This window comes from Chionomys nivalis, chromosome 18 (genome assembly GCF_950005125.1).
Source record: "Chionomys nivalis chromosome 18, mChiNiv1.1, whole genome shotgun sequence".
Lineage (NCBI taxonomy): Eukaryota > Metazoa > Chordata > Mammalia > Rodentia > Cricetidae > Chionomys > Chionomys nivalis.
In genome coordinates, this window is record NC_080103.1 from 28,822,225 (window position 1) to 28,836,370 (window position 14,146).

Consider the following 14,146-nt stretch of genomic DNA (forward strand, 5'->3'; position numbering starts at 1 on the left):
GGTCTGTCTCCTGTCAAGGTCCCTATTCTGCTGTACCTGTCCCAGCCTAGCTCCCCTCAGGCTTGTGTGTTCTCTCCCTCTTCAGGCTCGTCAGGACCTTGTTTCCCAGTAAAGACTATTTGAAGGGTGATCTTATGTCAGCTCCTTCCCAGGAACCTGCATTAGAGATTGTTTAAAATTTCATTTATTTGTATGTGCATGTGTGTTTAAAACTGAGTGCACACATGTCAAGGAAGTTTATAAAAGTATTTGCGCACTTGCCTTGTACATGTGTTCTGACTTGAAGTCAGGTTTGTCTGATATCTAGATTTGCTCCAGAAACCATCGTTGTGCATTATAAAATTATCTTAAACATTTTTTGTTAAAATAATTCCCTAGATATTACTTAGGACTTAGTTACATATGGGTTGCTATTATCTTTTTGAGAAGTGATTTATTCTAGATTTTTTAAGATCTATTTTTAATTAACAGTTACTATTTGATTTTTTTTCTTGCTTTAAATATAATTCAAAGAAAAATTCAGAAATGTTAATATTTTATAAGAAATAGATAATAAATTACACAGGATGGGGCTGGACTAGAGAGATGGCTCAGCAGTTAAGAGCACTTGGTGCTCCAGGTTTGATTCCTAACACCTACATGGTGGCTTATAACCATTCATAACTACAGTTCCAAATCTGATGTCCTCTTCTGACCTTCACCAGGCATAAATGTCGTGCACATGCATACATGCAGCAAGACATACACATAAAATAAAAATAAATAAAAAGCAGTTGTAATTTAAAAAAAAAATTATTATATATACAGTGTTCTGCCTGCATGTATGCCTGTAGGCCTGAAGAGAGCACCCAGTCTCATTACAGATGACTGTGAGCCACCATGTGGGTGCTGGGAATTGAACTCAACCTCTGGAAGAGCAGCCAGTGCTCTTAACCACTACGCCATCTCTCTAGCCTGTAATTTTTTTCGTAAATTAGAATTGCTTTGTTTTCTCCTTGGTATAATTGAACTCGAAGTATATTTTAAAGTTGTATCTAGATCTATAACTTACATACACCACTGGAGAGATTTTTGTGGCTTTTAAAAAACATACTAGAAACTCAAAATTACTAAAGACTGCTCTTTGGCAGAAGATAAGATTTATGTAGCCCAGGCTAGTCTCGAGGTTATACTAACTCTGCCTCAGCCTCTGAGTACTGTGAAGATAGTCACACTGCCCCTGTCTTTGGGTGTTTAAGACATCTTGAAAAGTTTGTTTTTGTTTATTTGTTTTTGTTTTTCAGTACAGGGTTTTTCTGTGTAATAGCTCTGACTGTCCAGGTACTTGCTGGCCTCGAAATTACAGAGATCTGCCTGCCTTTGCCTCCCAAGTGCTAAGATTAAAGGTATATACCACCACTACTCAGCAGAAAGTTGTTTTTTTTTTTTTAAGGTAATGAGTATTTTGTTTGTTTTTAAAAATTTTTGTTTATTTTTATGTGTATGGATGCTTAGCCTGTATGTATGTCTTTGCACCGTGTATGTACCTGTTGGAGGCCAGAAGAGGGCATCAGATTTCCTGAGACTCAACAGTTAGAAACAGTTGTGAGCTGCCTTGTGGTTGCTGGGAATTGAACCTGCATCTGGAAGGGCAGCCAGTGCTTTTATTATCCATTGAATCATCTTTCTGACCCCAAGCAAGATACCTTAGTTTTAAATAACCAACTGACTCATTTTCCTTTTAAGTGTGTAATAATTCCTTTCCCTAACCACCCCAGGAGCTGCAACGGGCTAAGCAAGAGGTCCTTTCTCTGAGAAGAGAGAATTGTACTCTGGATGCTGAATGCCATGAGAAAGAAAAGCATGTTAACCAGCTACAAACAAAAGTGGCAGTTTTAGAACAGGAAATCAAGGATAAAGACCAGCTTGTTCTGAGAACAAAAGAAGCATTCGATACAATCCAAGAACAAAAGGTCTTTTGTAAAAATTTAAAAATAAATCGATCACATTTACTAGTGATGCTTTCCCTAAATAAATACAGTGCCTTACTTGTGTTTTGTTTTTATATCAGGTGGCTTTAGAAGAAAATGGTGAGAAAAATCAGGTCCAACTGGGAAAACTTGAAGCTACAATAAAATCATTATCAGCAGAACTTCTGAAGGTTCGCTTTGAAATATTTAGCAGAATGTTAATATTTCATTGACTTGCATAAATATTCATATGAGGCTCTCTTGTAGGCAAATGAAATTATCAAGAAGCTACAAGGGGATCTTAAAACTCTCATGGGTAAATTGAAACTGAAGAATACAGTTACTATTCAGCAAGAAAAACTATTGGCTGAGAAGGAAGAGATGCTACAGAAGGAGCAAAGGGAGTTGCAGGATGCCAGGCAGTCTCTTCGAGCCAAAGAGCAAGAGGTGGTCACTGTCTCCTGCTTCTGGGTTGTGCCTGCTTTGTGTAGAGAGTTAGTGAGCTTCCCCCATAGATGGTAAAACTTCAGCTTTTGTATGAAGACAGTTGCTTTAGCCTTTTTTTTTTTTTTTTTTTTTTTTGTTAAACAAAAGCCCACTAGAGTAGGTAGATGTTAATAACTCATTTTAGTTTGCAGTGTTAGTAATCAATAATCTAAAACCTTGCTTCTCATATATACAGAATGGATAGGTAATTGGGTATATATTCTCCTATTTTAATGTTTAAATATTTAATTACATAGTTGAATCTTTTTTTTTTCATTTAGTGGATTTTGTCTTTTGAGACAGTTTCTCTGTGTAGTCCTGGATGTTCTGGAACTCGCTCTGAGGACGAGGCAGGCCTCAAATTCAGGATCCGCCTGCCTATCCTCCTGAGTGCTGTGATTAAAGGTGTGCGCCACCACCGCCCAACTTAATTTAGTGGTTTCAGTAGTTGTCAGTTATGTAATTAGTAGTATAATACATTTCTTTAGTCTGTAACTTTTATTGACTTGTGATTGATATATTTCAGGTATGCAAATTGCAAGAGCAATTAGAAACTACAGTTCAGAAACTTGAAGAAAGTAAACAACTTTTAAAAAATAATGAAAAATGTAAGTTATATTTTTCTATAAATGAGGCTTTTTGCCTCATTTTATTGCTAACTTGAAATTTTTATCTGAATTAGTAAAAGTGCAGATAAATGAAATTATTGCTATATGCAATAATTTTTGCTTTAAGTTTGCTTTATTTTGTTTTATAGAAAGGGGCTTTCTGTGTAGCTCTGTCTGCTTCTTGCCTCCTGAGTGTGCTGGGATTAAGGCATGTGATACCATGCCTGGCAAGATTTAATTGTCATTGAACGTTTTCTCAGTTCTAAGAACTAGGCATCAGGCATAGAATAAGATACTGTTCTAAAAGCAAAAACAGTCAGACTTTGAGTTGTAGAAGTATGTGCTTTGGAAAGCAGTAAGAATTCTCATGTGCTAGTTGTTAAAGAAGGCATCTTTAACTACAAACATGTACCCAAGTTTATGTTGTGTGACTGGTATAAAGCAGCTATAGAATTGCAAAAACTACTGATAGTTGGTGTGGTCTTGGACACTTAGAATCTGAGCCCGTGAGAGACCGAGGCAGAAAGAGCATTAACTTGGCCTGCGTAGTTAAAACCTGTGTGAAAAAACCAAAGGGAGAAAAGTACTAATTATCATTTAATTACGTTAAATTATTCAAAAGAATAAAATCTAAAATGAAATTCTGTTCTGCTTTTTGTTCTCCTATTTAAGTAATCACATGGCTAAACAAAGAACTAAATGAAAACCAGCTGGTAAGAAAACAAGACACACTGGGACCCTCTACCACTCCACCTGCACGTTGTAGCAGCACCACCATCAGAAGTGGGGTTTCTCCCAGCCTGAATGTGGTAAGAGTCGAGATGACGTGAGTGACACTGCTGGAGTTTCTCAGCTCTTTCCTAGGAGGTGCAGTTTAGACATGCATGATTTTAATCAGAGACTGTATTTCCTGCCTCTGTGTTTGTAAATAGGGTGACTGTGTGTGTGTGTGTACTATATGTTAGTATGTGTAAAGGGCACACTTTATAAGTCTTTTCTATAGAAATAATTATTAAGTGTACTGAAACTAAATACACATGAACACACACACACACAGAGAAAGATTGTTTAGAATCAAGCTCAGGTTTGGAACTACTGTGGAGAAAAGCCTACACTGATTTGGTCAGTAAACAAAGTGGGGAGGCAGCCATATTAATGTAGACTTCATCATGAGAGACATTTTTAGTCTTTGTCTCCCAAGGAATGGGAAGAAGAAGAAAGCCAGCTCTTTAGATCCAGGAGGTGGCCTGGTGTTATGAGACGGCAAGGCTAATAAGCGCTTGCTTATTATGGTTAAAGACCTAGGCTTTCCTTTTGAACATAACAATTACATAGAATATCATCATCAGATGTGGTCTGTTGATAATCAACACAAAAGCAAGAGCACTCTTCAGTCATATCTGAACACAGACAAAAGTCTTCTAGGCTACAGAAAGGGCCAGACAGCTTTCTGTCCTGGTTGACGTTTGTAGTTGTGGCTTCTCTAACCACTAACAGTTCGGCCTTAATACACTCCCCTGCCTTAATCAGTAAGACGTAAGTAGAGACTCAGCCACTTTTTTCTACTCCCTAGCAGTTTGCTAGCAATCCATGGTAAAGTCCCACTTTCTCCGACACTTGCTGAGGCTCTATGATCGCTTATTGCAGGCCCCATCACGTAGAACAGTTACCCCAGCTGTACACCAGAGGGATATTGCTGGCTATGAGGGGTTGCCACTGATTGTTAAATTTAGATGTCTAGTTGAATTTTTAATCTACTCTCTTAAACTGTACTACATTGTGGAAAGCTTGGAAAAGACTGCTGCTCAGTTGGAAAGGGATACAAAAAGAAATGGCTAGGGCTAAATTATAAGCTTAGAAAAGTTGACTCTTTAATGAGTGCTGTTAAATAACTGTAAGGGGTTTATAGTCCTGCCACTGGTGTTAGAGGCGCTCAGGTGGCCTCTTTTAAGAAACTGTTCTCATGACAAGATACTAAAATTAGTAGAACCACACATTTGTTTCAGTTTTTCTGCTAAAAGACAGTAGTCTTGTTTTTATTCAGTCTGCCAAAATTATTTTATGACTGTTGATGAGTCCTCACACTTCCACCTTCTATGTAGTAGGACTGGATAAAGAACATGCCTTGGCAGGCTTTGTGTTAACGCCATTCAGTGGTAAACCCAGGAGGTTCTTTGACCCATACTTACATAGCTAGTCTGGAAGGCCCTCCTGATGGACCAAAGAAGTTCCAGCCTTTGGTTATTTAAAAGCAACATTTTGTGGTGACTTTTTGAGAAAATTGGCCTCTGAGATACTGCTTTTAACTAGTAATTATTACTAGCAGACACTTTGCCTTCTAGGTCAGCATATTTCAGATTATAATTTAGGTATATTTCTAATCTCCAATCATTTTTTATTTTGGTTTTTAGGTTGATAATAGACTAAATTACCCAAGCTGTGGAATTGGCTATCCTGTCTCTTCTGCGTTTGCATTCCAGAATGCTTTCCCTCCTGTAGTATCTGCCAAAAACACCAGCCATCCGATCTCAGGACCAAAGGTAGCCAAATGAGCTGTTTTGAAAGATTACAAAAACTTGTTGGCATATGAGTAATTTTTCACTTTTTAAAAGTGCGTTTGGTCAGCTACTAATGTAGGTAATGCATTAGATGATACTAAATGTCTAGTGTGCTTAAAGGAAATAAAGGCATCAAGTGTTTGTAAAGTCTAGCTTGTTGTGGAGCATGACTTTAGGCATTTGTTTATGCTGCAGAGTGTTCCTTTAACTATAAACGCGTGCTACATTTGTTCGTGCTGTATTTGTTTAATTATATAAATATATGTTGCATTTATTTCTCCTTTCTTGTCTAAGACACCTGACTGGGCTAATAAAAAAGCTGACCAACCATTAGCTAGGAAGGAGAGGGATAGGTGGGGCTGGCAGGCAGAGAGAATATGTAGGAGGAGAAATCTAGGCTCAAGAAAAGAGAGAACTAGAGAATGAGTGGAGAACAAGGGAGTAAGGAGGGAGATGCCAGGGGCCAGCCAGCTAGGCAGCCACTAGCCACTTGGATGAAATAGAAGTATGGAAAGAAAAGGTAAAAAGCCCAAGGCAAATTGTAGATGAAGAGAAACAGGTTAATTTAAATTAAAGAAAAAGATCCAGAAAAAAAGCATAAGCTATCGCCAAGTATTTAAAACTAATAAGTCTCTTTGTCATGATTTGGGAGCTGATTGGTTGCCCCATCAGTTTATGGAATCTTGGCTTATTTCCACTTACCTCTCCGTTTTTATTTATTGTTCTGCCAAGTCAGCAAGCTGAAGAAAGATTGCTAAAATCATACTAAATAAGAAAATCAATTTTTTTATTCTCCTGTCAGAATTTCTATGTCTATAGGGCATACTTATAGCCAGCAAATTCTAAACTAGAGTTTTGGCGACATGGCTGCAAGTGGTAATATGAGATGCAATCCTCTCACCCTTGATTTATTAGCAAAGATTTTTTTTTCTATCCATTTCATTTCTTTTTTTTTTTTTTTTTTTTGGTTTTTCGAGACAGGGTTTCTCTGTGGCTTTGGAGCCTGTCCTGGAGCTAGCTCTTATAGACCAGGCTGGTCTCGAACTCACAGAGATCCGCCTACCTCTGCCTCCCAAGTGCTGGGATTAAAGGCGTGCGCCACCACCACCCGGCTCCATTTCATTTCTTTTTTTTTTTTTTTTTTTTTTTTTTTTTTTTTTTTATAATATTTATTTATTATGTATACAATATTCTGTCTGTGTGTATGTCCACAGGCCAGAAGAGGGCACCAGACTTCATTACAGATGGTTGTGAGCCACCATGTGGTTGCTGGGAATTGAACTCAGGACCTTTGGAAGAGCAGGCAATGCTCTTAACCACTGAGCCATCCCTCCAGCCCCTCCATTTCATTTCTTGATCATCATTATTATAACTAACATTTTGGTGCTTAGTTGGGTGTTTTAATTTTTATTATTTTTATTTATTTATTTATTTTGCTTTTTGAGGCAGGATTTCTCTGTGTAACAGGCCTCACTGTCCTGGAACTCACTTCGTAGACCATGCTGGCCTTGAGCTCACAGAGATCCACTGGCATCTGCCTCCTAAGTGCTGGGATTAAAGGCGTTTTAAAATTCTTATTTGTTTCCTTTTCTTTTTTCCCCCTTCTTTTAGTACCAAGAACAGAATCTAGAACCTTGTGCAGGTCAGGTGTTAAGTTAACATATCAAAGCTGGACGTGGCCGCCAGGTTCTCCCAGCATCCCTCATTTCCTACCCGTTAAAGGGTATGGATGGCAGGCATACCCCATCCTCTACCCTGAACTCTCCAGCCCAGGGACTGAACTGCCCTTCCCGCAGAGGATCTTCCCTATATAATCAATCCAGACATTTTGGTTACCCGCCCCTTCCCTTTTGGACCTTTGGCATCCTGACTGTTGCACCTGGCTCCCCTTGCCTCTTTTCTTCTCCCCCCTGCCCCATCTTACCTCCTCTCTCCTTTCCCCTCCCCATCTCCCACATGGCCCAGCTCAGTCTGGTCATGCCCACTCTGGACGCTTCCAGATGTCCCTGCCTCTGGCTGTGCTCTCCCGCATGTCTCCCGCATGTGAACTCTCTCCTCCACCATGCCTAGCAGCAGTCATGCCCTTTCCTTTCCTTTTTATTTCTTTTTTCATTCACCAGGCAGATGATCTACCACTGAGTTATATACCCTCAAGTTCTACATTCTGTTTTTTACATTTGTTTCATGAGTGTTCTGCTGAACGCATGGTTATAATAGGCGCTTTAAAGCATTTTCCTGCAATCTGATGTTTGTAATCCTATGGTGGTGTCTTTGGAGTTCTCTTTCAATAAAGCAAGTCACTTAGATTTTCCTGATTCTTTGTTAAGTAGTTAGGATTCTATTCTATTCTAAGTAGTTTATTGTGATACTCTAGATTCTTTTCAGATGGTAAAGAAGAGACTTTTTAAAAAGAAGAGATGAGCATTGACTACCCTTCCAGAGGACCATGGTTCAGTTCCCAACACCTACACGGTGACTCACAACTGTCTGACTCACAACTGTCTGTTACTCCTGTCCTGTTCCAGGAGATCTGACATCCTCACACAGATGAACATGCAAGCAAAATACCCATGCACATAAAAAAATCAAAAGGAATCATCAAAAAAATTAAAAGAGATTCTTACTCAATTGAAGTTTTAAGGTCTGATTTGTTTCCAGACTGTTTCTGTGTCAGTAGATGTTCTCTCCCATTCTGAAGACTGTTTCTTTGCTGATTGCTTCTTGTGCCTTTTGTATCTATCCCAATTGTGCAAAATTTAGTGGCCATTCTGTGGCCTGTGACCAGAACCCCTTTGGTTCATTGGTTGGAGTCAGACTGTGCATGTGTTGCTTCTAAGATTATTTTGTAATATGTATTTGGTGCTGAGAATCATAACTTGTTTCTTAAATGTGCTGTGCCCACATGCCACCACTGCTTTAGATAGTTTCAGTGTCATTGTGTATGCTCTCAAGGTTTACCCTGTTCTTATTTGCTTCCTGTATTTTTCGTCTTTTCCTTGTCTCCCTTGTCTTGATTTTGAGGATTGTTGGTGTTACTTTCACAAAGGAGAGGAAATGTGATAGAGATACTTTTGTTTGGCTCGTTCTCCTTAATATAATATCCTCCATTTCCATCAGTTTTGTACAAATGATTTGATACTCCAGTGTGTGTGTGTGTGTGTGTGTGTGTGTGATCATACACACCATATTTTCGTACATTTTAATGGGCACCTGGGCTGATTCTATGTTAGCTGTAGAGCTGTGATATGGTGAACATTGGTTTCCATTTATTTATCTCTTTTTTTATTCTGGCTTTTATTCCTTTGGCTGTACACCCAAGAGTGAAATAAATTCCTAGTAAATCCATGTGTGTTGTTTTGAAGAACATCTGTATTGATTTTTATAGGAACTGTCAGCAACAGGGTATGAATTCCTTTTAGCCAAATCTTCCTCAGCATTTGCCTGTTTTTATTTTGATAATTGCCATTCTATCTGGGGCAGGAAGTTACCTCACTTTAATTCTCTTTTCTATTTCCCTGATAGCTAAAATCATTAAGCAGTTTTTTCATATTGGCTATTTTTATTTCTTTGGTATCTATTTAGATCATTCATATATGTTAAATTAGATTCCTTGTTTTGTTGAATTTTTGGTGTGTGTATTCTGGGCATGAGTTCTGTGGATTATATGATAGTAGATGTTCTCTCCCATTCTGAAGACTGTTTCTTTGCTGATTGCTTCTTGTGCCTGCAGAAACTTTTGATTGAGTTCCATTTGTCAGTTTTCACTTTTTTTTCCCATGCAGTTGTGGCTCGTCCAGTGTCTTAAAGTGTTTTTTTCCCCTTTGTTTCAGAGTTGATAGTCTTACATTAAGAACTTTCTATCCATTAGAGTTGATTTTTATACAAGGCAAGAGGCTAAGTTCAGTCTTTTGGCAAGTAGATATCCACATTCCCCAGCACCGTTTCCTGACAAGGATATCCTTTCTCCTGGGTGTCTTTTTGGCACCTTTGCAAGAGCTAGTGAACTGTAACTTCATGGGTTTAGCTCTGGGTTCTGCCTTCTGTTTCACTGGAATGTGTGTCTCCTTTTGTGCCAGTGCAGTGGTGTTTTGGTTACTGTGACTCTGTAGTGTGCCTTGGAATCAATATAATGACGCCTCTAGCTTTGCTCTTTGCTCAAGATTGCATTCTCTGCTGGGCCTTTGTGCTTCCACATACAGTTTAGAATCTTTTTCTAATTCTTGGAAGAATGTCTTTGGGATTTTGATGAATATGAGTTTGCCAATGAATATGAGTAGAATGGATATTTTAGCTGTATTAAATTGTTCAATACTTAATGTTATAATTTTTTTCTTCAGTGCTTTCAAGTTTCATAGTAGTTTTGTTTCTTTAATTAAGTTTTATTCCTTGGTATTGTTTGTTGTGTGGTAGTATTTGGTTATTCTTATTTTTGGTTATTTTACAATTTAAATTCAAATACCTTCCTTAGAATTTTTAAATAAGTATAGCAGTCTTTGATAGCCATTTAGAAGGCATGGTTTTCAGAATACAAAAGGTAAAGCTGTTGTTAATTGTGTTGTTTCCTTTTCTTTTTTCTTATTTTCAAGACAGAACCTTGCTATGTAGCCCAAGCTTTCTTCAAACTCTTGATCCCTCCAGCACATGGGATTTTGGCATGTGCTACCAGGCCAACTAAACCTTGGATAGTTTCAGTCCTATAATTGACCTGAATGCATTAGTGTTCATGTCAAAGTACCCGTAAGGAGAATCACTTGTGTTCTTCATCTCATGTGTCGTGTGAGGTTTTTTTTGTGAGGAAAAGTCAGGTTCTTTTTAAGTATCAAAAGAATGTGCTTGTGCTGTAAAATATAGGCCAAACCTTTATTTTTATTATCTAGACTTATCAAGAACTAAAACTAACTACTTGGCTCAGCCTCAGTTCTGAGTTCATGAGCTATGTTCTCTCCACAGGTTCAGTTTAACTTGCAGCTTACAAAACCAAGCACATCGCTAGATGCTCAGCCAGGAACAGCTGTTAGCAGGCCTTGTTCAACTGAGAAAGAAAAGTAAGTACTCAGTGAGTTACTCTTAGCTATGAAAAAGTGACTTCTCCTGTATATGGTTTTAAATCATAGGATTTCCTCTTAGATTTTCTTATAAATAAAGACTGTTCTTGTAAATATTTGGGTATGTACATAGAAATACTTTTTAAAGCTAAGCATAGTGGCACATGCCTTTAATTCCGCCACTCAAATGGCAGAGATGGCCAGATCTCTAGTGCAAAAAAGCCCAGGCGCGCTGTCTCAGAAAGAGGGCTACAGAGATGGTTAACTGGTGCTCTTCCCAGAGGACCTGGGTTTGATTCCCACACTTACTTGGCTGCTCACAACCCTCTGTAACTCCAAGGAAGACATGAAGCCTTATTCTGGCCTCCAAGGGCACTGCATACATATGCACAGATAGAAATGCAGGCGAAACACCCATACACAGAAAAATAAATATACATGCAGACGTTTTTAGATTAATGATATTTTCAAATCAATTATGCCTTTTTCTTTTGTCATGTGTCACTTACATGCTTTTTTGTTCTAATAGTATTTGTTTTGTTTTTCCAAGACAGGGTTTCTCTGTCTAGCTTTGGTGCTTGTCCTGGAACTAGCTCTTGTAGACCAGGCTGGCCTCAAACTCACAGAGATCCACCTGTCTTTGCCTCCTAAGTGCTGAGCCTGCACCACTACCTCCCGGCTCTAATAGTATATTTTATTGACTCCAATAAACTCAAGATAACGTTCTCAGCATATAAGCTGGTTTCTCCTGTATTTTCTCATCTCTTTCCTCTGTGTTTGCCATTATATAAAATCTTACGGTACTCACAGAATTTTCACTTCTCAAATAGTCCTCATCTCAGTTCTTAGTAGAGTTTAAAGTTTAATCCTTTTTCAGAAGGAATGCATTATATATAGATGTTTTTTATTGGCTTAAAAAAACAGTGAAGAGTACGCAGGCTGTGTCCTTTATTCAAAACATTTGAGACCAGTGGTACTTCAGGCTTTTGAGGCATTAGAATTTTGGAATATTTGGAATACATACTTAGATGTGACCTAAGCCTGAAAGAAAAGATTGATGTTTCTCCTATACACAGCCCACAGGTATATTATATGTTGTTTTGTTTTTGGTGCACCTGTTTCAACTGAGCCATCCGTCAAATGGTCAACAGATGTTGAGGTTGACAACTTGTGGCATCATCTGGGTGATCAAAAAATCTTGTACTATGGTATTTGAGCATACTGAATTTTTCGACTAGGGACATTCAACACACACACATAGAAAATGAACATTAAAATGACTTAAAGATTACTTTTTTTTTTTTTTTTTAAAGTAGTGAAAATTTAGGACTGGAATCCAAATACTTGAAGAAAAGAGAAGCTAGCATTCCTTTACGTGGACTCAGCCAGAATCTGTTTAGTACTTCAGGTGAGATGTCTGTGCTGGGCACGGTACATTTAACTAAATGTGTCTTAAGACTGAATTAGTAACAGGTTGTATGTTTTGTCCTCTTTTGCAGACCATCAGAAAGATGGCATAATGGGAGCATTACAGACATCTTCCAAACCCACAGTCCTCCCCTCTTCATCTTCAGCATATTTCCCTGGACAATTACCAAATAGTTAATCCAAACACCTTTCATTTCTTACTGACAGTTCAGACAACAAAACCAATTTTTCTTGTTCCTGTTAGATCACCTGAATCCTTTGTAATACTGTTACCATTTACAAACTTAGGAGATTGTCAAAGATTCTGAGTAAATGGTATTTTTTATTCTGTAAACAGAATGTTTCTAAAAAATATCACTGAATTTTATCAGATTCTTACCACTTGGTCTGAATAAGAAACAGCCTAAAGAAAAATGTGCCCTACAAGGGAATAGTAACTAGAAAGCTTGTGATTCATGCTATCACGTTTATTAGTATAGCAATTATTAATTTGCCACCTGAGAATTGGGAGAAATAGCTTCCATCTGTGATTATTGATCTTTACACCAAAGTCCTTATACTTTTAAAGTTTGTTGTTTTGGTTTTTTTTTTTTTTTTTTTTTTTTTTTTTGAGACAGGGTTTTTCTCTGTAGCCTGGAACTTGCCTGTACTGTAGACCAAGCTGGCCTTGAACTCAAGAGATCCACCTGCCTCTCCCAGATGCCTGGCTCATACAATATATTTGGATTTATTCTTTCCTCTTCCATCTCTTTCCAGATGGTCTACACCTCCCTACCCACCCAATTTCATGTATTTTCTCCCTCAAAAAGAAACACAAACAACCAGGAAAACAAACAAACAAACAAAAATATCAAACCACAACAGTGGAGCCCATTTTGTGCTAGCCAAGCACTCCTGGTTATGGGCTCTACCCTGGAGTTTGGTAGATATACCTACCCAGTGACACTCTTAAGCACTTTAAATCGCTGAAATGAATTAAGTATTCATAGTAAATTCTTTTCCCTGAAACATTTCATCTATGAAGTAATTTTATGTATTTTTATGTAAAAATAATTTGGACATTATATTCACATGGCTAAATTGTTTTAGTCAGTCATCTGGGCTGACTTTAGAGCACAAAATTCCTTCAGTATAATGGCATCATGAATGTTCATAATATTTTTATAAAACCAAAATTTGCACTGTTGATAACAGAAGGAAAATTACTGAAATTTACAATTTTCTTTCTCACTACTAAATCTCCTAAGAACTATTCCTTGGAAATTAAGTAGTTTGCAAAAAAAAAACCAAAACAAAAAACCCAAAAAGCAACAGCATGGTTCAGTTGTTAAGACCTTATATTGCTCTTGGAGAGGACCTTTCCTTGGCACACACTGCACTCGTGTGTAAATAAATACCCATGTATGAACGGACATACAAAACACAAATCTTTAACCTTAAGGTTCTATTGTGTTCTTATTGACAACTACCCAGAGGACATTAAAATCCTACTAAGACCCCAAATCTTATTTGTAAAATGCTAACAATCATGTGATAGTTTTAAAAGGTCTCAAGGGGCTGAAGAAACGGATCAGTGGTTGATGGCTGCTCTTCCAGGACTGAGTTCTATTCCGATTGCCCACATGGCAGTTCACAACTGTCTGTAACTAGAGATCCAAGAGACCTGTTTCCCCCTCTGGTCTCTTGAGTGCATTAGGCACGCAGGCAAAACATTCATAAACATTAAAAAGCATTTTTTTCCCAAGTACTTTACACAGCTGAAGACACTTCAAGGTAGTGATGTGTCAACTTTATTAAGACCACAGGAAGACAGGGATTTTTAATCTCACTTTCAAGATGCTGGCAACTGCCAGCTATCTTCAATAAAGGGTGTAATTCAAAATCCAGTGATCATTAAGAATATTGTTACTTGAAAGCACTTAATTCTGGAAAGAAAGAAATCTCTTGGCAATGCAGGACTGTTGTAAATACTGTGTAATATACATAAGGGGTTGGCAGGTTTTGGAAGGGATATATGACATGTAGCTTTTTTGATCCCCACCCTTACTATTTATAAACACACATTTCCAAGA

General features: G+C 37.9%; 1 protein-coding gene across 1 annotated transcript in view; it reads left to right on the forward strand.

Moving 5' to 3' along the window:
• Sass6 (SAS-6 centriolar assembly protein) overlaps positions 1-12,612 on the forward strand; it is a 39,347-nt gene extending 26,735 nt beyond the window's left edge. Inside the window, exons 9-17 of the mRNA XM_057793048.1 lie at positions 1,758-1,952; positions 2,051-2,140; positions 2,217-2,396; positions 2,962-3,043; positions 3,716-3,852; positions 5,455-5,583; positions 10,552-10,646; positions 11,960-12,054; positions 12,146-12,612. Of these exons, the coding sequence (XP_057649031.1) occupies positions 1,758-1,952; positions 2,051-2,140; positions 2,217-2,396; positions 2,962-3,043; positions 3,716-3,852; positions 5,455-5,583; positions 10,552-10,646; positions 11,960-12,054; positions 12,146-12,252 (1,110 nt within the window). The 3' untranslated portion in view covers positions 12,253-12,612. The remainder of the gene's footprint in view (positions 1-1,757; positions 1,953-2,050; positions 2,141-2,216; positions 2,397-2,961; positions 3,044-3,715; positions 3,853-5,454; positions 5,584-10,551; positions 10,647-11,959; positions 12,055-12,145) is intronic.
• Positions 12,613-14,146: the final 1,534 nt, after the last annotated feature.